A 22245-nucleotide genomic window follows, 5' to 3' on the forward strand; every position below is an offset into this window, starting at 1 on the left:
ATCGCATTCGGCTGTGCTACTAGTAACGGTCGAGGTAATGAAGTTTACAATATATTTGACGAGAGCGACCTCTGTATCCTCAACTCAGGGGCGCCAACCACTGTTGGTAGATCAGTTCATAATCCTTCGGCTATTGATGTAACATGTGTCAGCCCTTCAGTAGCTCCATTATGTGATTGGAAAGTTTATGATGATCCAATGGGAAGTTATCACTATCCCACTATAACAGATATTCAGACTTCTGTTGATAAATATCAGATAGGTGAACCAGTACACAAATTTATTTACAATAAAGCTGATTGGTTTAAATTTCATACTGAAACAGAAAACATGGTAGTTAATATTAATTTAGATAATACAGATCCATTAAGAATTTATGACGATTTCTATAATCATTTGATTAATATTAGAGACAAATGTGTACCTAAAGTAGTCAAAACCTCTCCCAATTTAATGAAAAAGCCTGTACCTTGGTGGGATGATGAGTGTAATAGTGCAGTTAAAAAAAGTAAAGATGCTTTAAATTTTTATAGACGTAATCCAAGCATTGACAACTACATTGCGTATAAAAAATTAGATGCTGCTAAAAAACTAACTCTTAAAGAAAAAAAGAAAACAGGTTGGAAATCTTTATGTGAATCTTTTAATCGATATACTCCTGTTAGTACAGTATGGAACTATATGAAGAGGTTTAAGCGTGTTTCAATTCCTAAACTGCCGAAGAATGATGAATGGATTCCCTCTTTTTTTGAGAAATATTCCCCTGCATCTCCTCCTGAAAAAGAAGTAAATAATTCATTATTGCAAGCATATTTCTGTCAAATTGGTGACGAAAAAGCAGCTTTTTTATCTCAACATTTTTCTTGGGAAGAGTTTATGACTGCCTTGAAGTCTCGTAGGAACACTACACCTGGTTTAGACAATATTCCTTATGAACTTATTCGTCGCCTACATAGTAATGCCAAAAAACTTTTACTGTACATTTTTAATTTACTATGGCAAACACAGGTCATCCCAGACTCATGGAAGACTCAATGTGTCATCCCTATACTTAAACCAGATAAGCCTCCTGATGACTGTAACTCTTATCGACCAATTTCTCTGTCCTCATGTATAGGTAAAGTATTTGAGTGCATGTTAAAGACAAGATTAGATTATTATGTCGAATCAAATAATATCTTACCAAATGAACAATTCGGATTTAGGAAAGGCCGAAGTGCAGCAGAAAGTTTTACAGCATTGGTCTCAGATCTTAGGAATTCTCTTGACGGTCACTCTGCTACAGCTTGTGTCTTCCTTGATGTACAGGGCGCGTTCGATAACGTGGTCCCCTCAATTTTAATAGCCATCTTATGTGATATTGGAGTACCCGGGGTAGTCTGTAAATGGATTTTCAATTTTTTGTATAAAAGAATAATGTATATAAAATTTAATAACATTTTTCATGGACCCGGATATGTATATAAAGGCACAATGCAGGGCGCTACGATCTCGCCATTATTGTACAATTTATACACTAGTCAAATTAATAAGTATTTAACACAAAGGGATATAAAATTTTTACAATTTGCTGATGATTTATTAATTTATACTGTAAATAAAAATGTAAATACTGCTGTGCACAGTTTAAACCTAGCTTTAGTTGAAATTCATAATTTTTATTCTGGTAAATTAAAACTTGATATTAGTCCCAATAAGAGCGGCGTTATGTTATTCTCGAAAAAATATAATGAGTGTAATTCTAATATTTATTATAATAATAATCCTCTTCCATGGATTCAGGAAAAAAAGTTTTTAGGAGTGTGTCTAGATAAAAAACTCACATTTGAAAGTCATATCAAGCTTCTCATTCGCAACTCTTCTAAGGCTTTAAACTTATTACGCTCACTAGCCGGTGTAACTTGGGGCTCTGATCCTAAGATTTTATCAATGTTATACAAGAGTTTAGTGCGTAGTCATTTTGACTATAGTACTTTAGCATATATGAATTGTAGTCCAACCCTATTAAAGAAATTAGATGTTATTCAGAATAAAGCACTTAGAATAATAACAGGAGCTATGTGTTCAACACCTATCAATGCTATGCAATGTGAAACATGCATTCCTCCTTTAGTACTGAGACGTATTCAACTAGCAGCAAATTTTTGTCTCAAACTAATAACTTCAACTAACAAACCAGTACTAGATAGAATCATGCCACCCTTATCTTCCCAAATATGCTCTACTCCTCCTCCTCCAATTACAGGTAATGAGTTAATATCTGGACGCACTCCGGGCTTACTAAGAATTGCATTGTATATTGATTCTCTCACTGTAAATATGTATAAAGATAAGCCATGGCCCATGTACAAAGTTAATTATGAAGATCTTGTTGTAAATAATTTCACCATTTTAAGGGAAAAGATCTCCAATCAAATTGATCTTAATAAATTTCTAAATAAGTCTTATTATAAAGTGTACACAGATGGTTCAAAGAAAGAGAATAGTGTAACCTCTGCATTTTATGATCCACAACTTAAACTTACTCAAAGTCATAAAATTGAAAGCCACTGTAGTATCTTTACTGCAGAAAGTTATGCTATCCTCTTAGCACTTAAACATATCTGTACATGTAATCCACCATCTGACAATATTATTATTCTAACTGACTCTAAAAGCGTATTACTAGCTCTGGAAAATAACTCTTGTAAATATAATTTGAATTATATAGTTTATGATATTAAGAAATTAATTAATAACATATATAGACTTACTGGTAAGACACTGCTCTTCCTTTGGGTACCATCGCACCGTGGCATCAGGGGGAATGAAATTGTTGATCTGGCTGCAAGGAATGGCTTTGATGTTGACCATTCTACGTTGTTGAAGTTACCTCACACTGACTATCAAGCCGCAATCAGTCAAGACCTGAAAAAGATATGGCATGAGTACTGGACTATTACTAGTATGGAAAAGGGAAAATGGTATGCTAAGATCCAAGGAAGCCCGCCCGCCAAACCTTGGTACCATCGGAGGAATGAGAATATAGATAACAGGAAGTTCATAACCATAATAAATAGGCTAAGATTTGGCCATTGCCACGCTCCCACTCACCTGAAGAGGCTTAACTTGATTCCGAGCGCTGAATGTACATATTGCAATGAAGAGCTTGCCGATATGGAACACATAATCCTGAAATGTAGAAGTTTTGGAATCCAGAGACTGGTCATGATCGATGACCTTCAATCTATTTGTGAACGTGTACCACAGTCGTTGGACGAACTCCTCAAGGATCCGAAACTTTTCAAACCCATATATACTTTCGTGGTTTCAACTCTGGGAACTATTTGAGAAATTGAGAAGAGTAAGAACTAAGAAAATATCAGTGAATCACAGTGAATCAGTGAAGTGAAGTGTCAAACAAAGTTGTCATGTGTCAAATTCAAACAAAAGTTCAACGGACTTCAAAGACTGGCTTAAAAGGGCACGCACCCAGAGCCGTGAAAAACTATATTAAAAAAAAATTTCACTTGACGTTTGCAAATGACATTGACATTTGTGTTTGGAAACTTTGGAAGCGGCGGTGCTTGTCTGTGCGTGCCGTGCTTCTAAAAATTGAATTTTTGGTGAATTAAATCGTTATACATCTATAAAAATGGCTGTAAGTACCTTAAAACTTTTAATTGATCAATTAAGTTTAGGTTTCTTGCATTTTACCTCAAATTTCGCCACATAACCTCAAACTTCACAGTCGAGTTTTCGTCGATTTTGCATTAATTTCACTGTAAAATCGAACTTTAAATCAGCAAAATTGTTTTTACAGTCGTTAGCAGCCGCTCAAGTGCAAGAGGTGCGTTCTATAACGCGCATAGAACGAATCGGCGCTCATTCACATATAAGAGGTCTCGGTCTAGATGATTCCCTTGAGCCTAGGGCGGTGTCTCAGGGCATGGTTGGCCAGAAGATGGCCAGGAAGGCCGCCGGGGTCATTTTGCAGATGATTCGAGAAGGTAAACATTGATCTAACTACTGGTTGCCATGGTAACATGCTTACTTCAATGCATCTATTATTGCTATGTTTTCCAATGATTTTATCTTAAAATTATAGCCAAAAGTTCTTGTTAAATATTCTTTTTGTTTCTAATGCCCGTATTCACAAACATTACTATGAGGTCTCACAGTGCGCGTGCACGCACAGGAACAAATCACAGAGCTCTATTCAACGCTGTGCGTTCGATTTGCTGCTTCACTTAACCAAGCATCGTTGGTATCGGGCATAAGAGTATCTATCTGTTCTCAATTTTCTTTTAGATTATTGTAACATTAAGTGGAACAATAGAGCTTCTTACTGAAAATGATAATTTTGTTTAACTGATACCTTTAAAACCTAGAGAAAATGTAGCTCATACCTTTATTTATTTGAATGGCATAAATATTATGTATTTTATACTCTATCACACTAACAATGTAAATTTTAAAATTGTTATTGCACCTTTAGTCTGACTGAGTCAGAAGGAGGGTTTGCTGGAAAGTTCAGCAATTGATTGGCTCTCGAAAACAACATAAAACTCAGGACATGGAGCTCTAGCCAAACAAGTGGCTTATTGTTTTCGAATAGACTGCTATAGGGAAGAAAAAACCCAAAAAAATTACACCGTTAGACAAACAATAAGTTTTAAAATTTAGAAAGCTATAGACACTCTGGTATGAATGTGAACAAATAGGATCAATGAAAAATCATTGACTGACATAGTGACATATCAACGCACAGCCTAAACGGCTAAACGTAGGCACTTGAAATTTGGAAGAGACGTAGCTTAGGTACCGTAGAGGTGCACTAAGAAAGGAATTCCCGAAATTCCCACGGGAACGGGAATTAGCGGGAAAATTCTTTTGTATGAAAAATCTAAACCGCTTAAGTTAGACGCTTGAAATTTGGCATGCAGGTACCTTAGTAAACATAAAGCTTAGTTACAACAGGATATTGCAAAATTCCCACGGGAACGGGAGTTAGCGGGAAAAGACATTTGTATGAAAAAATCTAAACCGCGTAAGATAGATGAAGAGGGTAAAACGGGATCCACGCGTACGAAGTCGCGGGCGGCCGCTAGTAAACTATAAATAATTGGAATCACCCTATTTGTTTTTCATAATTGTTGTGCTATATCAAGCACCAATATCTTGTTGCAGGGAAGATAGCTGGCCGAGCAGTGCTACTGGCTGGCCAACCCGGCACGGGCAAGACGGCCATTGCTATGGGCCTAGCGCAGGCACTGGGCCCCGATACTCCGTTCACTAGCATGGCTGGTAAGACTTCACTTGAAAAGATAGCCTTAAAGTTATAGATCTTCACGAAAATGTTTATTTATTACGATGCAGAAAGAGACAATACTGAACACCTGCCGTGTCGTTAGACGGCTCCTACAGGATGAAACGACTATTAATGTAACAAATATTTCATAAATCTATGGATCAGATACTTGGCTTGGCCCGCATCTGGTCTAACTCTTACCAGCATTAATGCTGAGGTAAAATATATTTACATATAATAATAAACAACTTTATTTCTATTTAAATAAACTTCCGCTTGCCGGGCGACTGCTCTTCCAACTGAGCTACTTAGACACTGGATGAACCCGTCGAGATTTTCAAGTGTAATACGCTGTTGTGGCCGCGTTTGAGAAGCGACGAATAGCTAAGAAATTTTAATTAACTTTAATTCTTCAGCTTTTTCGTTTCAGCCGAAAGACGTCTACTGCTAGACAAAGGCCTCCCCCCAAGAATTTCCACAAATATTTTATACTAAATATTTCTGTACTAAAATGTAATTATTTATATTATTCTCAGGTTCCGAAATATTTTCTCTTGAGATGAGCAAGACCGAGGCTCTCACACAGGCAATCAGGAAATCTATTGGCATAAGAATCAAGTGAGTATTATTATTTCATCATTATCATTTTAGTCAATAGCTGTTTCCAAACATATTTGCGTGAAAATTGGTTTACAACACTGCTGCGACGGCTCTTCCAACTGAGCTACTTAGACACTGGATGAACCTGTCGAAATTTTGAAGTGTAATCTGTGTAATACCACAGAATAATAATAAGTACCTACTACGTACAGAAGTTTTACTTCGCGAAGGTATTTAAAAAAATGTATGCTCAATGTCATTAACAATATGGTGTAATTTAGCCTGTCTCAAGAGTCAAGCACCATTTTGTTGACAAACGTCAGTGATCGGCACTGCGCCGAAGCTATAGGGCTGACTTCGGTAAAATGATGTGACGTGAGGTGCCAAACTGCGGAAAATGGCGGAGGAAATACATGATTTAGCATGAATTATCATAAATAATATTAACTACTTATAATATATAACTACCTCTCAGTGTCTTGAGGCAACTTAAAAAAGTACGTTCTGTGTTTTTATTATTATTTAGGCAGTTAAATACTGCACAGTATTTAGTATGCCATTTTCTTTATTTTCTTCCATTTTACACATGAATACGCGTGCGTGAGTCAATGTTCGCTCGTATGTGAGGCCTTGTCGAATAGTATCCTGTAGGTGGGCCATCGAGCGTGTTTTGTTTTCGATGTAAACTCGCGGAGATGAACAGGCCTGGTAATACGCTGTTATGGCCGCGTTTTATTTCATCAATGTCGGGTCTGCATCATCTTTAACATTAATAATGGAATTTATTCATTCATTCAGGGAAGAATCAGAGATAATAGAGGGCGAAGTCGTAGAGGTGGTTATCGAGAGAGCGGCCGGCGGCGGTGGCGCCAGGGTCGGAAGACTGACGCTGAAGACCACAGACATGGAGACCAACTACGACATGGGGACCAAGATGATCGACTCGCTGTTGAAGGAAAAGGTTAGTTTTTATATTCTTAGAAATTTTTTTTACACAAACTACTAAATTATTTGTAATCGTTTGTCTCGAAGCGCTGGTAGGGCTTAAAATATAAGGAGACATGTAAAGTGACGAATCCTTTAGGGTCCCCTTTTCATTTCCTTTTAGCATCATCACTACATAGTATAAAACAAAGTCGCTTTCCGCTGTCTGTCCCTATGTATGCTTAGGTCTTTGAAACTACGCAACGGATTTTTATGCGGTTTTTTTTAACAGATTGAGTGATTCAAGAGGAAGGTTTTTATGTACACTTAGCACCCGTACGAAGCCGGGGCGGGTGTAGCCACCACTACAAAATGTAGCGGAAAGATACACAGATTACACAGTAAAACAATAACACCTTACTTTTTTTGCGTTGGGGCTTAAAACGAAGGATTGTATAATTGTTTCACAGAAACTGATCTAGAATTACCAGTATAGGTAAAAAAAGGCATTATTTATTCAAGTTTTTTATTTAACTAATATTCAATCATTGTTAAACATAGATAACCTCTGTCACTAGGTTCAAGCTGGTGACGTCATAACCATAGACAAAGCCACGGGGAAGATCAACAAACTAGGAAGGAGTTTTGCGCGCGCCAGAGACTATGATGCCACTGGTATGTATATTTCATTTCAGTATGCACATATTTGATGTACTTGAATTTGGTTATTCTTACCGTTAGATAAATCCTGGCAATAAGTGGTGACTAGAGAATACAATCCCGGGATCCCGATTCCCGGGATCCCGGGATCCCGACCCTTTTCTGATCCCGAAAATCCCGGGACTATACTTGGCTAATCCCGGTATTTTCGGGATTAATATAAACAGGTCTATTTTGCATTCTACGATCCGTTGCGCTTTGACTATGACCTTGCCTAAATATAAAAAACAAACCTATGGTACAATACGGACACGGACTATACAGGTACGGCCCTAATAATATCTTTTTCGTAGACCTTAGAAGGGACTTTCCCACTCGGAATACTTCAATAAATTCCCCTTCTCTTAAGGTAACTCCCCGACGGGCTAACAATTTCAACACAAACAAACAAACAAATCACCCGATCACCTCATATCAAAATATTGTTGCGGGGTAATTCCCCTTCGGGGATTCCCTGTACGAAAGTACAAATACGCCAGGATTTTTTTTTTCATTTATTATTCTGCCAGTGACAAGTTTACGTAGGTGACGTCATTTAAATTTGAAAGCAAATTATCTGAAATTAAGTATTTTAAACGGTGGCCATGGCGGGAGACTTTGTTAAACATAAAAAAGACAGTGATACGTCATCAGTGTGGAGTAATTTTTTAGTTGCGAAAGACGGGAATAGTACTAAATGTAAGCGATACCCAGCTATTCTCAAGACTATGGGTGGATCAACTAAGGGATTACATACACGTCATTTGTCATCGAAACATAACATCAAGATTGTATCAGCTAACGTTATTCGTACAACAGCTTTCCACATAAGGCTGATCCCGGGATAGTCCCGGGATCCCGGGATTACCCATCAAAAATCCCGTAATCCCGGGATTGAAAAACATGCTCGGGATTGTATTCTCTAGTGGTGACTGAGTTTGTTCCGGCGTTTCTTCTCAGCACTTGCCATATGTTTGTCTCGAAGCGCTGGTAGGGCCCAAAAGATAAGGAGACATGTAAAGTGCCCCATAAGGGCTACCTTTTCTTTTTTTATTATTTACTATATTTCGACGTTCATAAGTGCCACTTGTGATCTAAACTGAATAAATATTTTTGATTTTAATTTGATTTCAAAGTTTTGTCCTTTTAGGCATCTGCTAAGAATCGATTTTAAAATTTCACCCCACAGGGGATGAAAACGGGTTGGGAACTTAGTTGCGGGCAAAAGCTAGTATGTTCTTTCTGTAAATTATGTCTAAACCATAAAGTTAATACTCCTTCAGAACGGAGCAGTAACCACAAGCTGTCAAACGAAACCGATTTTAGGATGTCGCTGGTGTCATTTGTGTCAGACTTATCAACTCGGAAAGGGATCAACACCGTATCGCCTTTGGCGAGCTGTCATCGCCTTTCGCGCGCTGTCATCGCCTCTCGCGAGCTGTCATCGCCTCTCGCGAGCTGTCATCGCCTCTCGCGAGCTGTCATCGCCTCTCGCGAGCTGTCATCGCCTCTCGCGAGCTGTCATCGCCTTTCGCGAGCTGTCATCGCCTCTCGCGAGCTGTCATCGCCTCTCGCGAGCTGTCATCGCCTTTCGCGCGCTGTCAACCGCGAGGCGAGGAGTTTACGTTACGGTGCGGATAAGTGTGCCTCGAGTTGATACGATGTTCTCCGAGTTGATAAGTCTTTTATGACCCTTAGAATCCTCTTTTTTTTCTCTGATGAATACAGGCGGTCCGAAGTTCGCCGGGTCAGCTAGTCTGAAATATTATTTTGTTTATTCTCAGGCCAGCAAGCCCGCTTCGTGCAATGTCCCGAAGGAGAATTGCAGAAGCGTAAGGAAGTTGTCCATACGGTCACCCTTCACGAGGTGGATGTCATCAACTCTCGCACACACGGATTCCTGGCTTTGTTCTCTGGTAAGTCATCATTATCATCATTAGGTCATTTCATAGAGATCTAGATGCCAACTAATGCGCTGAGTTCGAAACTCAGTGTCGCATTAGAAATTCACACACACAAAGTGATCAAAATACGTGCTCATTATCCAGTATCCACTGCGGTACCAGTACTCAACGTTCGAATAATCTTTAGTACTACGCAAGTAATGTAAACTGTTTACATTATGACTTCGCTGCTGTCATCATTGCTTTATGCACTTAGCCCGATCGGTAGCGGCCTGCATCCAGCGCCTTCCTGCTACCTTTATGATGTCGTCGGTCCACCTTGTGGGTGGCCGTCCCACGCTGCGTTTTCCGGTACGCGGCCTCCACTCCAGAACCTTGCTGCCCCATCGGCCGTCAGTTCTGCGTACTATGTGCCCTGCCCATTGCCACTTCAGCTTGCTAATCCGTCGGGCTATGTCAGCGACTGTAGTTCGTTTACTGATCTCCTCATTTCTGATTCGATCTCGTAAAGAAACACCGAGCATAGCCCTCTCCATAGCACGCTGTGCAACTTTGACTTTTACCAATGAGGTTTTCTAATAATTAAATTAACTTCTTGGCTGGTAGCCTCAATATGGTCTCGGTCAAGAGGGCGCGCAATCTGCAATCTTCATCGTGTGTTGGTTCCCGCTGAAAACCAGCTTCTCGACATGTCGCGAATATAGCTGAGCGGACGCCTCTTCAGCATAGCTTGTAGTTTAATGTTATATGTACTGTATTTTTATTTTATTTCTCTATGCTGAATAAAGTATACTTATTCTTAAATGTACAGGCGACACTGGCGAAATAAAGTCGGAGGTTCGCGAACAAATCAATAGTAAAGTTGCGGAGTGGCGCGAGGAGGGAAAGGCCGAAATGATTCCTGGAGTGCTCTTCATTGACGAGGTAAGGAACCCATCATCATCATCATTTCAGCCACATGACGTCCACTGCTGAACATAGGCCTCCCCCAATGATTTCCAGATTGGCCGGTTGGTAGCGGCCTGCGTCCAGCGCCTTCCTGCTACTTCGTCGGTCCACATTTTAGGTGGTTGCAGCGTTTTCCGGTTCGTACGTGCGTGCGTACGAATCTATACAAATATTATAAATGCGAAAGTAACTCTGTCTGTCCGTCTTGCTTTCACGCCTAAACCACTGAACCGATTTTGATGAAATTTGGCATAGAGATAGTTTGAGTCCCGGGAAAGGACATAGGATAGTTTTTATCCCGGATTTTGAAACGGACGCGCGCGATAAATTTTTTCTGTGACAGAAAAAAATCCATGCGGGCGAAGCCGCGGGCGGAAAGCTAGTTCATAATAAACATATAATCATAATTATTTTACCGGACGGTCCTGGATTGTCGATAACTATGTAATGATAACCACGAGTTGTCAAACGAAACCGATATTAGGATGTCATTTGTGTGTCAGTGTCAGGATTATTTCACTGTCTTATAAAACAGTCGCCACGTTTCTGAAGCACTATTTCTCATAAACATCCACGATTTCACTCGCGTAAAATCTGAAAATATCTCAGTTCAAATTTTCAGCGTGCCACTGCGTGCCTCTGAACTGTTAAATAGTTGCAAAAAATGGTTCTGTTTGGCGTGACGGCAACGGCATCACGCATCTCTTTATCACACAGTGTTGCTGCTAGTGACATCTCGCTCGCTCAATTCTTAGTTGCTCTATTCCGCTAGGTATATTAACTTTATGGTGAGTCCCTATAATGATGATGATGAGGAGTAGAATTTTATGAGGCTGACAATAGTGACTGAGTTTCTTGCGCTGCTTCTTCTCAGCACTGGCCCATTTATTGTCCCGAAGCAGTGGTAGGGTTAATACTGGGACATGTAAAAGTGCTTTTTAATAAAGCCCGGTCTGTGAGCACGTAGAATTTTGTCCAATGACCCCAAGCTACCCATCCTTATCGCTCGCGCGTAATTATATTGCTGTCGCGACTGTGCGACGGGCGCCCGCAGTGAGTGTGCGAGCGCAACAGCAACATAATAGGGATGATGACTGGGTAGTGAAATCTAAATTCTATTTAGTCCGTCAGACAGATAATTACAAAATATTAGACTCATATTTTTTATTTTTTCCATAATCGAGTAATTACAGTATTATATTGAGTTGAAATGTCGCGTGACGTCACTTTTGAGTAAAAATTCTACTCAATCGTGACGTATCGCGCCATTTCAACTCGATGTAGCACTGTTATTATTTAATTATGAAAGAAAATAAAAAATATGAGTCTGATATTTTCTAATTATCTGTCTGACGGACAAATAATTGAAATTTTGTCATCTAGCCTATTACGCGCGAGCGATAAGGATGGGTAGCTTGGGGTCATTGGACAAAATTCTACGTGCTCGCAGACCAGACTATTGCCCACTTGCATAAATAAATTAGTTTTTATGAGTTTTATGTTTTATCTGTTTCTCCCCAGGCTCACATGTTAGACATCGAGTGTTTTTCGTTCCTCAACCGGGCGCTCGAATCCGAGACCGCTCCGGTTGTCATCATGGCCACCAATCGCGGTATTACGCGTATCCGGGGCACCAACTACCAGAGCCCACACGGCATCCCACTGGATCTACTGGACAGAATGATCATCGTCCCCACCACGCCATACTCGCACCAGGAACTCCGGGAAATACTAAATATTAGGTGAGACTCTTACTATATTAGATAACTTGGTACAGGCATAGGACTCACATTAGTAACATGGTACAGGGTATAGCGCATCACTGAGTAGGCTCACAGGTATAAAGCATGGCTGAGTAGATTCTAACGCGTCTGGTCAGCGTGGGGAGTGACGTCATACCTTGAAAAAGTGACAACATACCGTGAAAAAGTGACATAATAGCTTGAAAGTGACGTCATAGCTTGAAAATGACGTCATAAACTTGAAAGAATGACGTCATAGCTTGAAACTGACGTCATAACTTGAAATAATGACGTCATAGTTTGAAAAAGTGACGTCATACCTTGAACATGTGCCGTCATGGTTTGAAAGTGATATCATAAGAGTGACGTCATAGCTTGAAAGTGACATTATAAGAGTGACGTCATAGCTTGAAAATGTCATCACAATCAAGTTATGACGTCATAGCTTGAAGACGTGACATCACAGCTTAAATTAGTGACGTCATAGTTTTCAAGTGACGTCACAGCTATCCACCACGGCCGCGCCCGTCGTCATCATGGCCACCAACCGCGGTATTACGCGTATCCGGGGCACCAACTACCAGAGCCCACACGGCATCCCACTGGATCTACTGGACAGAATGATCATCGTCCCCACCACGCCATACTCGCACCAGGAACTCCGGGAAATACTAAATATTAGGTGAGATTCTTACTATATTAGATAACTTGGTACAGGGTGTAGCGCATCAATCAGTAGGCTCACAGATATAGCGCATAGCTGTGTAGATTCTAACACATTTGGTCAGCCTGGGGAGTGACGTCATAAGAGTGACGTCATAACAGAGTAATGTCATAGTTTGAAAGTGACGTCATAACTTGAAAGAATGACGTCATAGCTTGAAAAAGTGACGTCATACCTTGGAGATGTGACGTCATAGCTTGAAAGTGACGTTCTAGCAATGTGACGTCGTAGCTTGAAAATATCATCACAAAAGAGTGACGTCATAGCTTGAAAGAAGGTGACGTCATAACTTCAAGAAGTGACGTCATAGCTTGAAAATGTCATCACAATCAAGTTATGACGTCATATATTGAAGACGTGACATCACAGCTTAAATTAGTGACGTCATAGTGTTCAAGTGACGTCACAGCACTCACAGCTATCCACCTCGGCCGCTCCGGTCGTCATCATGGCCACCAACCGCGGTATTACGCGTATCCGGGGCACCAATTACCAGAGTCCACACGGCATCCCGCTGGATCTACTGGACAGGATGATCATCGTCCCCACCACGCCATACTCGCACCAGGAACTCCGGGAAATACTAAATATAAGGTGATACCACAGAATAATAATAAGTACTACGTACAGAAGTTTTACTTCGCGAAGGTATTTAAAAAAATGTATGCTCAATGTCATTAACAGTATGGTGTAATTTAGCTTGTCTCAAGAGTCAAGCACCATTTTGTTGACAAACGTCAGTGATCGGCACTGCGCCGAAGCTATAGGGCTGACTTCGGTAAAATGATGTGACGTGAGGTGCCAAACTGCGGAAAATGGCGGAGGAAATACATGATTTAGCATGAATTATCATGAATAATATTAACTACTTATTTACCTCTCAGTGTCTTCAGGCAATTTAAAAAAGTACATTTAGTGTTTTTATTATTATTTAGGCAGTTAAATACTGCACAGTATTTAGTACACCATTTTCTTTATTTTCTTCCATCATACACAAGAATACGCGTGCGTGAGTCAATGTTCGCTCGTATGTGAGGCCTTGTCGAATAGTATCCTGTAGGTGGGCCATCGTGCGTGTTTTGTTTTCGATGTAAACTCGCGGAGATGAACAGGCCTGGTGATACTCACATTAGTAACTTGGTACAGGGTGTAGTGCATCACTGAGTAGGCTCACAGATATAGCGCATAGCTGAGTACATTCTGACACGTCTGGTCAGCGTGGGTAGTGACGTCATAGCTTCAAAGTGACGTCATACATTGGAGAGGTGACGTCATACATTGGAGAGGTGACGTCATACCTAGGAGAGGTAACGTTATACCTTGAGAAGGTGACATCACAGCTTAAGTTAGTGACGTCATAGTTTTCAAATGACGTCGCAGCCCATCCTTGCTAGCCACTAGCGGCGGTGGTGACATCACCAGGCTTGCGTCATTCGTATGCGGGGCACCAACTACCAGAGTCCACACGGCATCCCACTGGATCTACTGGACAGAATGATCATCGTCCCCACCACGCCATACTCGCACCAGGAACTCCGGGAAATACTCAATATTAGGTGAGATTCTTACTATATTAGATAACTTGGTACAGGCATAGCGCATCATTCAGAAGGGCTCGCAGGTATAAAGCATAGCTGAGTAGATTCTAACACGTTTGGTCAGCGTGGAGAGTGACGTCATAACAGAGTGATGTCATAGTTTGAAAGTGACGTCATAACTTGAAAGAATGACGTCATCGCTTGAAAAAGTGACGTCATACCTTGGAGATGTGCCGTCATAACTTGAAAGTGACGTCCTAGCAATGTGACGTCGTAGCTCGAAAATGTCATCACAAAAGAGTGACGTCATAACTTGAAATAAGTTTTTTTTTTTTTTATCTACAACGAGGAAGCTCTTGGCCTGTATCTCACCTGATGGTAAGTGATGATCAGGCCGAAGGTGGAAGCGAGCTTCACCCGGAATCCTCAACCACGGAGGAACTGGCTATCTTACCTCTAACTGCCGGAACACAACAATGCTGTTAACATTGTTATAGTTATGACGTAATAGCTTCAAAGTGACGTAATGCCTTGGAGAGGTGACTTCATAACTTCAAGAAGTGACGCCATAGCTTGTGTCCGCCATATCCCTCTGCCGGTCGGTAGTGATGACGTCACCAGGCTTGCGTCATTCGTATCCGGGGCACCAACTACCAGAGTCCACACGGTATCCCGCTGGATTTACTGGACAGAATGATCATCGTTCCCACCACACCTTATTTTTTTTTATTTTTTTTTATTTATTAGGACAACCAACAAGACAAACACGCATACATGAAATTACTATAACTAAAAGTGCTTAAAACTAAGTGCTGTCTTAATTAAAGGCTGCCACGGCATGAATTATTCGCACCAAGAGCTGAGAGAGATACTGAATATCAGGTACTACAATAAGGGATACGTACAAAATTAAACTTATGCTTCAACCACATTAACGCGTGCAGAGGCCAATGACAGTCAGACAATTCCGCCAAAAATGCGGTGGATAGCGCGCGTATGCATCCGTCCGGATTGAAATGTCAGTTAATCAGTTGTAAAGCAATTACGACTCTAAGAACTGTTAAAAATACTATTTTCTTTACAGCCGTGTATGGACGTCACATAATGAAAAAGTGACGTAATAGCTAAGGAAAGCCACTTCATAACTTGACACTTCACAGTTTGTAAGAGTAACGTCATAGCTTGAAAGTGACGTCATAGTATAAGCTTCTCTTTGACGCCCGTATTCACAAACACTACTATGAGGTCTCACAGTGCGCGTGGACGCACAGGGTGACACACGAACCAATCACAGAGCTCTTTTCAACGTTGTGCGTTCGATTTGCTGCTTCACTTAAGCAAGTATCGTTTGTGAATACGGGGTTACGGGCGACAATCTTCTGATGTTGTTCATCATCCTCATTTCAGCTACAGGACGTCCACTGCTGAACATAGGCCCCCCCAATAACTTCCACATCGCACGGTTGGTAGCGGCCTGCATCCAGCGCCTTCCTGCTACCTTTATCGTCGGTCTACCTTGTGGGTGGACGTCTCACGCTGCGTTTTCCGGTACTGATGTTGTTATTTAATATTATTTATTCTTTTCCAGGTGCGAAGAAGAAGACTGTCAAATGTCAGCCGATGCCCTGACGGTTCTGACTCGTGTGGCCACTGAGACCTCACTCCGTTACGCCATACAACTCATCACCACCGCCTCTCTCGTCGCAAAACGTAGGAAAGCCTCCGAGGTACGTTTGGGGATAATTTTAATCCGGTAATGTAAAGTCCGGTCGCCGAGCAGATAGAATTTCGTACAATAACCCCAAGCTACCCATCCTTATCGCTCGCGCGTAATTATATTGCTGTTGCTTTCGCACATTCACTGCGGCCGCCCGTCGCACAGTGAGTGTGCAATGGCAACAGCAATATAATTACGTAATTATCCGTATTCCGCCACTCAATTATTGTCTAATAATCTTAATCTAATCTGTGCGTCCACGTGCATTGTGAGACCTCATAGTAATGTTTGTAAATACGGGTGTTAATCCCTTCCAACTAGTGGTAATTACTTACCACATTTTGAACCATATCACCTGCATAAGGGCACAACAATGAAAAATCTGCATTCAACAATGAACTTTCTCTCCAGGTGAGCATGGAAGATGTGAAGAAGGTATACTCGTTGTTCCTGGATGAACACCGATCGGAGCAGTTCCTGAAGGAATACCAGGACGAGTTTATGTTCAACGATGGTGGTGGAGGTAACAATTTAAGTCTCAATTATCTAGATACTAATCTAAAGCCTGGTCCGTGAGCACGTAGAATCCCGTCCAATGACCCCAAGCTACCCATCCTTATCGCTCGCGCGTAATTATATTGCTGTCGCGACTGTGCGACGGGCGCCCGCAGTGAGTGTGCGAGCGCGACAGCAACTTTACAGGGTGGAAACGTTAAGTGATCTCACTCGATTATTTTTAAACTATACAAGATATTGAAAAACTGGTTACTGATCCTGAAAGTGCTTCATGAGCTCTTTCAAACGGTACCAATAATAGGTTACAAAATAAACTGGATCTATCTGAAAATTAAATGTTTCCAGCTTCCATACTAAATGTATGCCAGACACACAATATTAGAAGTGTATTTTTTTTAATTGAATAAACTCTTAAAATAAACACTGAAATTGTATTGTTCTTTAAAATTATTCATAAAAAACATTAGTTTTAGGCTTTACTTGCTACAATATTGTCAAGAGATGAGTGTCATGACTGTAGTAGTACTAAATGTATGGTAGAAGGAAACATTGAATTTTTGGATAGATCCCGTTTATTCTGTAACCTAATATTGATACCATTGGATAGAGCTCATGAAGCACTTTCATGATCAGTAACTAGTTTTTTTGATATCATGTATAGTTTAGAAATAATCGAGTGAGATCACTTATCGTTGACCCTGTATAGTTATCGGTACACGCTAAATCATTCATGAGTGCACACGCACACTACACTAATGCCGCTCGGATTGCTCGGATCAAACTCCCTGACTTGATGATGATGAGTTTGAATTTATTTTTAGCTTTTTATGTTGCACTATCGGCCGCCCGCGACTTCGTACGCGTGGATCCCGTTTTACCCCCTTCATCTATCTTACGCGGGTTAGATTTTTTCATACAAATGTTTTTTCCCGCGAACTCCCGTTCCCGTGGGAATTTTGCAATATCCTGTTGTAACTAAGCTTTAAGTTTACTAAGGTACCTGCATGTCCAATTTCAAGCGTCTAACTTGAGCGGTTTAGATTTTTCATACAAAAGGATTTTCCCGATAATTCCCGTTCCCGTGGGAATTTCGGGAATTCCTTTCTTAATGCACCTCTACGGTACCAAAGCTACGTCCCTTCCAAATTTCAAGTGCCTACGTTTAGCCGTTTAGGCTGTGCGTTGATATGTCAGTCAGTCAGTCAGTTTCTCCTTTTATATTTAGAAAGATAGAAGATATAATCCGGACAATAGTGAATGAGTTTCTTGCGCTGCTTCTTCTCAGCACTGGCCGATTGTCCCGAATTAGTGGTAGGGTTAATACTGGGATGTGTAAAGTGCTTTTTAAAAGCCTATTTGCAAAAATAAATGACTTTTATCAATTACTAGCTGACCCGGCGAACTTTGTTCCGCCTTAATGGCAATAAATAAGCAGACTTTTTTTTATTTCGAACGGGATAAAAAGTATCCTATGTCCTTCTCCTGGCTCTAAACTACCTCCCTGACAATTTTCAGCTAAATCGGTTCAGCCGTTCTTGAGTTATAAGTGGAGTAACTAACACGACTTTCTTTTATACAGTGTGTCCGGGCTTGTAGTGATCAAACTTCAAGGGCAAAATCTAGGGACAATTTTATCGATAAAAATACTTCAGATTTGGGGCCTGACCCATTTCTCGAAAAATTACATCGATTTAAGTTTTTAATTTTTAGTTTACACCTCTTCTTTAAAAAACAAGTGAAAGCGTGGGTAGCTTAACATTAATAGGCAAATATTTTATATCATGCGATAGCCAATAAAATTATCTATTAGTAGAAGAAGAAAGCAGACACAAGTTTCATACATTTTATGGGAGTAAGAATGAATTTAATTAGAAAAATACAATACTTTTTTCACTTCTTTTTCAGTTATTTTCCAACACAAGAAAAACCAGGTCGTTAAGGTATGTTTTATTTGCATTGTATTTTTAGTATTTGAGCTATTCTACAAAACGAATGTAAATTTATTAGTCTACGTCTATTAGTTTCGACGTAATTGTTGAACAAAGATACCCCTTCCCAGCGGTTTCCATAGTAATCGGAATAGGTTGTGTGATTCTTTCAGGCAGTGCATTTTCGCATGTCGCGTGCGCTATGGAAACCGCTGGGAAGGGGTATCTTTGTTCAACAATTACGTCGAAACTAATAGACGTAGACTAATAAATTTACATTCGTTTTGTAGAATAGCTCAAATACTAAAAATACAATGCAAATAAAACATACCTTAACGACCTGGTTTTTCTTGTGTTGGAAAATAACTGAAAAAGAAGTGAAAAAAGTAATGTATTTTTCTAATTCAATCCATTCTTACTCCCATAAAATGTATAAATTTGTGTCTGTTTTCTTCTTCTACTAATAGATAATTTTATTGGCTATCGCATGATATAAAATATTTGCCTATTAATGTTAAGCTACCCACACTTTCACTTGTTTTTTAAAGAAGAGGTGTAAACTAAAAATTAAAAACTTAAATCCTCGTTATTTTGCGAGAAATGGGTCAAGCCCCAAATTTGAAGTATTTTCATCGATAAAATTGTCCATAGATTACGCCCTTAAAGTTTGATCACTACAAGCCCGGACACACTGTATATACAGTGTGAGTCACGTTAAAGTGTACATATGAAAATAGATAAAACTAGACCTGTTTTTATCGACAAAAAAGAGGTCAAAAAATTTTTGAGATTTTTTTTAATTTTTTATAGAATTTTTTTTCTTCCAATTACTTAATGTAAAGAAAACGTAATAACTTTTAAACTAAGCGGTATATCCTAATAAAATAAAAACAGTAATAATGCTAAATAACAGGCGATACTAAAAAAATACATAAAATACACAAAAAAGGCCAACAAATAATAAAAAATTATACTTTTTGAAAAAAATCTGCTTAAAAATTCGTGTTTTTTTGGTTATTTGATAAATTTCTCCAAAAAATGCCCCTATAACTGGTGGTTTTTATTACTTTGTATTATTCTCTATCGTATTACCTTCGTAAAACCAACAATCGCATGTCTCTATCCCTATCACAACGTTTGCAATGATCGTTTGAACTAAGCCTCTCCGGGCGCGCCATTCAACGCTTCGTTAACAACAAAACTGAAAATGGCTCTAGATTTGTAATTTTGATAAAGACAAGTTAGATTTCAAATAAAAACAAAAGATTTCGAAGTAAAATAAGCATTTTAGTTAAAATTAAAATTGTCTCTACCTGTAGCGGAGAATAATGTTGTGGCAGGCCTTTGTTCAAACGATCATAGCAAATGTTGTGATAGGGATAGAGACATGCGATTTTTAGTTTTACAAAGATAATACGATAGAGAATAATACAAAGTAATAAAAACCACCAGTTATAGGGGCATTTTTTGGAGAAATTTATCAAATAACCAAAAAAAACACGAATTTTTAAGCAGATTTTTTTCAAAAATAATCATTTTTTATTATTTGTTGGCCTTTTTTGTGTATTTTATGTATTTTTTTAGTATTGCCTGTTATTTAGCATTATTACTGTTTTTATTTTATCAGGATATACCGCTTAGTTTAAAAGTTATTACGTTTTCTTTACAATAAGTAATTGGAAGAAAAAAAATTCTATAAAAAATTTAAAAAAAATCTCAAAAAAATTTTGTTCTCTTTTTTGTCGATAAAAATAGGTCTAGTTTCATCTATTTTCATATGTACACTTTAACGTGACTCACACTGTATAGATAGATATTAACATAAACTTGTTTGTTACAGACGCACCACAGCTAATGGAGATCGCACAGTAATCTCAAACACTCCAGTCATTTCCAATAAGTACGCTTTACTGTTTCGAAGAAGTACATTTAAGTTTATCATAAGTGATAGTTAAGTTTTTATTAATAAACAAATTCCTACCATAAAATGTTTTATTTTTCAATAATTATTTAAAAAACAATGTACAAACTGTGAGTTTGTTTGTCAGAGAAAAAAATGGTCTCTTTTCACCATCAATCCCTAATTAAGTGACCCCTTTCAAAACAACATTCCTGTTAAGTTACCAGTTATAGGGGTCACTTAAAAATTAGAGATTGATGGTGAAAACGGGCATGTCACACAGGAATTATGTCGTTTTCTACTGGCAAGTTTCTAAAATCTGTTCAATAGTATCAGAGATTTAACTTACTACTCAATGCATAGGCAGCCCCCCTAGACAAAACGCACTTTTTGATCGAATCGAAAATCGAATCCGTCAAATTCCATACAAAAAAGGGGCTTTTCGACCACTTTTCGACTGGTTTGCGATTATAATGGCACTTTGTCTAGACCCACTGGTCTTCTATAAATGCCATAGGCCGCGTTACAGTGCTTACCATAGAAATGTAACTGTTGTATAGTTCCAAAATACTGAACTGTCCTATCGATGACATTGACAGCGGGGCGCCACCGTCAATACCGAATCGCTGGTTCCGATTTTTGCCATGTTGGAAACCATAAAGTTGAACGATGGTAGCGCCCCCCTGTCATTGAGTTTGGCGGGACAGTTCAGCGTGGGTCATCTATAGTCTCCTTCAGGCGTTGACATAGGTGTCCATAGTAATGTTCTTCTTCTTCTTCTTTTTTGATGATGTTGGCAATACACGTCGAGGTCGACTTGATTTGTGCCATTTTCAAGTATGTAGGTGATACGAGTTACAAAATGAGATCAAGTAATGATATAATGAAGGATGATGTCTCAGTAAAGTTGTGGTGCTTTACTGAGACCTCCTATGGACAACTTGAGAGAACCAGAAGAAACACGATGCACTGTCGCTTCACTCGCCCACACTCATGCACGTTCACGAACACTTAATGGTTAATAATCCACCATTATTACAAATTAATAGTCGCCCAAACACGAATTTGAGGAAATAAAACAAAACCGATAACATGACGCTTCAGATTCCCGCCAAGAAGTCATAGTAATGTTTGAGCGTTTAATATGCGATGCGACCATCGCCTAAAGCCTTGATCACACGTACCGAGTAAACGGGCGAGACAGTAAAATGTTTACTCGGTCGAGACGAGGGTGAGCGAGTCACATACTCGAGCACTCGGCGTAATGTTCGTACACACCGAGTACTCGGCCGAGAGCACTGTCTCGCCTGTTTGCTCGGTACGTGTGATCAAGGCATAAGTGAGGTGGTGCTACACTGGCGGATTGCAAGCGGTTTCAAAGCTCGGCGTGTTCGTTGCGGTGCCACTCGTCTTTGAAACCGCTTGTAATCCGCTAGTGTGGCAAGGCCCTAACTACAAAAAATTTTAGAGTAGGCGCACACCGTTGATTTTTCGTCGGCCGATAGTTTAGTCAGGCAGTTGATCAGTATGGGCATGTATGGGAGTGCGCACACTACGCCGATTCGATTTGGCCGATTCTTCATACAATTTGAAATCGGGCACAACTATCGGCCAACTAAAAATCAACGGTGTGCGCCTACTCTTAAGCTACACAGCAGTCTTTGTTCAAATAATATTAAGGTGATATTTTAACACTGGTTAGCTGTGGATGAAATGAAAACCCAACTTTAGTTAACTGATTTTAATTATAACTTAGAATGAAATCATCACATAGCATTATCTACATTATTTCTACGAAGTACGCTTAGTTCTTGT

General features: G+C 39.6%; 1 protein-coding gene and 1 long non-coding RNA gene across 2 annotated transcripts; one reads left to right on the top strand and one right to left on the bottom strand.

The window, feature by feature from the left end:
* Window positions 1-624: 624 nt before the first annotated feature.
* On the bottom strand, window positions 625-3497 carry LOC135085443 (uncharacterized). The gene is made up of 4 exons (XR_010260116.1): window positions 3094-3497; window positions 2754-2907; window positions 1184-1379; window positions 625-775 (listed from the first exon to the last, which is right to left on the bottom strand). It is a non-coding gene; the product is annotated as an uncharacterized LOC135085443 (long non-coding RNA).
* A 58-nt stretch (window positions 3498-3555) lies between these two features.
* Window positions 3556-20512, top strand: LOC135085360 (ruvB-like helicase 2). Its single transcript, XM_063980150.1, has 9 exons — window positions 3556-3640; window positions 3803-3989; window positions 5170-5286; window positions 5827-5908; window positions 6689-6801; window positions 12059-12107; window positions 15958-16096; window positions 16498-16609; window positions 20371-20512. The coding sequence occupies exons 1-9, from the start codon at window positions 3635-3637 to the stop codon at window positions 20400-20402; spliced, it is 837 nt and encodes a 278-aa protein (XP_063836220.1). The 5' UTR covers window positions 3556-3634; the 3' UTR covers window positions 20403-20512.
* The last annotated feature ends 1733 nt before the right edge of the window (window positions 20513-22245 follow it).

The sequence above is a fragment of the Ostrinia nubilalis genome, chromosome 28 (assembly GCF_963855985.1).
Source record: "Ostrinia nubilalis chromosome 28, ilOstNubi1.1, whole genome shotgun sequence".
Taxonomy (NCBI): domain Eukaryota; kingdom Metazoa; phylum Arthropoda; class Insecta; order Lepidoptera; family Crambidae; genus Ostrinia; species Ostrinia nubilalis.

What these genes read in the sequence shown, in the direction of transcription:
- LOC135085360 (XM_063980150.1), top strand. An exon ending in TCTATTGGCATAAGAATCAA is followed by an intron (nt 5,909 to 6,688) that starts GTGAGTATTATT and finishes TCATTCATTCAG; the next exon opens with GGAAGAATCAGAGATAATAG. An exon ending in GAAGACCACAGACATGGAGA is followed by an intron (nt 6,802 to 12,058) that starts CCAACTACGACA and finishes TGATCATCGTCC; the next exon opens with CCACCACGCCATACTCGCAC.